General features: G+C 49.9%; 1 protein-coding gene across 1 annotated transcript; it reads left to right on the top strand.

Moving 5' to 3' along the window:
* The first annotated feature begins 56 nt into the window (after positions 1-56).
* LOC107135121 (probable N-acetyltransferase CML1) lies at positions 57-2402 on the top strand. The gene is made up of 2 exons (XM_015477064.2): positions 57-1013; positions 1610-2402. The coding sequence occupies exon 2, from the start codon at positions 1679-1681 to the stop codon at positions 2360-2362; it is 684 nt and encodes a 227-aa protein (XP_015332550.1). The 5' UTR covers positions 57-1013; positions 1610-1678; the 3' UTR covers positions 2363-2402.
* Positions 2403-2410: the final 8 nt, after the last annotated feature.

The raw sequence follows: 2410 nt of genomic DNA, 5'->3' as shown, positions 1-2410 counted from the left end.
CACTGCATATAAATAAAGAAAATAAACGTCTATCAATAACTGAAATATATACATATTGATAAAGAAATGCGTGAAATGCTACTAACCAATGCTTGCTTCTAGCTTAACACTGCTGAGGAATCAATGAGAGGACAGAGAAAGACAGGGACTTGACTGGTCTGGGAGGTAAAGACACACGACAGAGATTGAGCTCCCGTGCAGTGGAGCTGCATATCATTTAGGAGGAAACATCTCTTCGAAAGAGGTCATAATGCTCCATGGAGAGGATCTTGTTTTTCTAATTTCACCTATCTGTCTTAGTTTGGCACATCACAGCTGAAATATGCAGGAAGTCTGCTGACTTCAACCCGGAGCAACCACCAGAGCACCCAGCATCCCCCTAGTTGGGAGCCTGTCACCTGGATGTGAAGCACTGTTGACTACTGGAAAGGGACAGCTATAGAGTAGAAGCTGCAGCAAAAGCTTTGCTGAGTGAATGGAGGGAAGTGAGGAGGGCCAAGGAGGATGGAGTTTACCTGGCCCAGTAAAGCTGAGGCGGGAGAAGACCAGCTCTAAGTACCTTGTTGCTGAGCCAGAGACCTGAGCTATTGCCTGTGATGAGAGAGCCCAGGCTGAATGGCACAGTCCCCAGACTCCTAGCAGGTGTGGAATAGGACCTGGGTGGACCTCAGAGAGGCCCAGGTGTGCTGGTGAGAGATGCTGTAGCCTGAAGGGAACAGGAGAGGGGTGCCAGGCCTCCTAAGGTGAGGAGCCTGTGCTGGTTGAGATCCTGCTGACCCCACAGGTTTGTTTCCCAGTCTTCAGGAAGGTGAATGGACTTGGGCCCTCTGCTTGTTACACTTTAGTACTTTGCCCTTGGGATTTCTGATGGTGCAACTTTCATGACTCAGCAAATGAGGTGGCCACCCAGATGTGCTACCCACAGGTGGGCAGGCCCCAGACAGTCTCCCCTGGACGTCCATGGAAGCTGAGGGCTGAGGCTGCCCTGAACACTCTTGGCTCTGGGGAAGCAGGTGAGTGGACTGGGGTGTAAGGTTGGGGGTCTGTCTCAGTGTAGAAATGGAGTCTCACAACTTTTGAAGTCTCAAGGCTTCACTTGGCCCTTTGTCTTCTTAGCAGCCTAATCCTTAGCATTGGGGAAAGGAGGCTTCACTGAAACTTCTGCTTTGGAAACAGGAATCCTGTAGGATTTGGAACTTTGGTAGGGCCCAAAGGCCTGGGGACAAGAGTAATGATTGTTAAAGGGTGTCATCTGCATTTACCAACCAGTTTAAAGAGCCCTAAAAGGGAAATAGGCTGAAGAGGAAGGAAGTGTATATATCAGTACATTATATTCACCAGGGTGTTTACGTTCAAAACAAACCTAGAGGGGCAATGTTATTAAACCCTAATATGTAGGTGAAGACACAGAATAAGAGCAATTAAATACATACCCAAGATGTACAGCTAGAAATGGAAGGAAACAGGGTTACAGTCAGATGATTTTGATCCTAAACCTCCTCCCACTGGTGGTGGCTTGCTTTTCTTATGGCCACAGTAAAGACTTGAGCTCTCTCCTATGTTTTGTGGAGGCCGGGGACACTCACATGGCTTCCTCTCTTTCCTACAGGGCTGCAGAGAAGGTGTGCATGAAGGTTTAGCTGTCACTTGCGAAAACTGCAGATACAGAACTCTCCCCATGGCACCTCATCACATCCGCAAATACCAGGAGACTGACCACAAAAGGGTCCTGGACTTGTACTCCCAAGGAATGGTCGAGCACATCCCCGCCACTTTCCGCCGCATACTGAAGTTGCCACAAACAATCCTGGTCTTATTTGGGGTGCCCGTCGCCCTACTCCTGGTCTCTGGCTCTTGGCTCCTGGCTCTTGGATCTAATTTCACCCTCCTTGTTTTTCTGTGGCTGCTGGCCAGACACCCTTGGAAGAAGTATGTGGTCATGTATTTGCAGACAGACCTTGCTGACATCACCAAATCCTACCTGAGGGCCCATGGCTCCTGCTTCTGGGTGGCTAAGTCTGGGGGCCAGGTGGCAGGCATAGTGGGTGCTCTGCCAGTGGAGGACGCCCCCCCAGGGAGGAAGCAACTGCAGGTGTTTCACCTCTCTGTGGCCTTGGAGCACCGAGGTGAAGGACTAGGGAAAGCCCTCGTCATGACTGTCCTCCAGTTTGCGAGGGCTCAGGGCTACAGTGAGGTTGTCCTTGATACTAGCATAGTACAGCCGGCGGCTCTGACCCTCTACCAACGCATGGGCTTCCAGAAGACAGGAGAGTACTTTGTTGACAAAATCTCTAGACTACTGGGCATTTCTACAATTCAATTTAAATACTGTCTCCCATCTGCTCAGGAAGGAGGCCCGTGAGCTATTGTTTTGTGTATCAGGCAGGATCTGATTGACAATCCTATAGCA

This window comes from Marmota marmota, unplaced genomic scaffold, assembly GCF_001458135.2.
Source record: "Marmota marmota marmota unplaced genomic scaffold, marMar, whole genome shotgun sequence".
NCBI lineage: Eukaryota > Metazoa > Chordata > Mammalia > Rodentia > Sciuridae > Marmota > Marmota marmota.
Note: the sequence above shows the minus strand (reverse complement) of the source record. Positions and strands in the feature narration are given on the sequence as shown.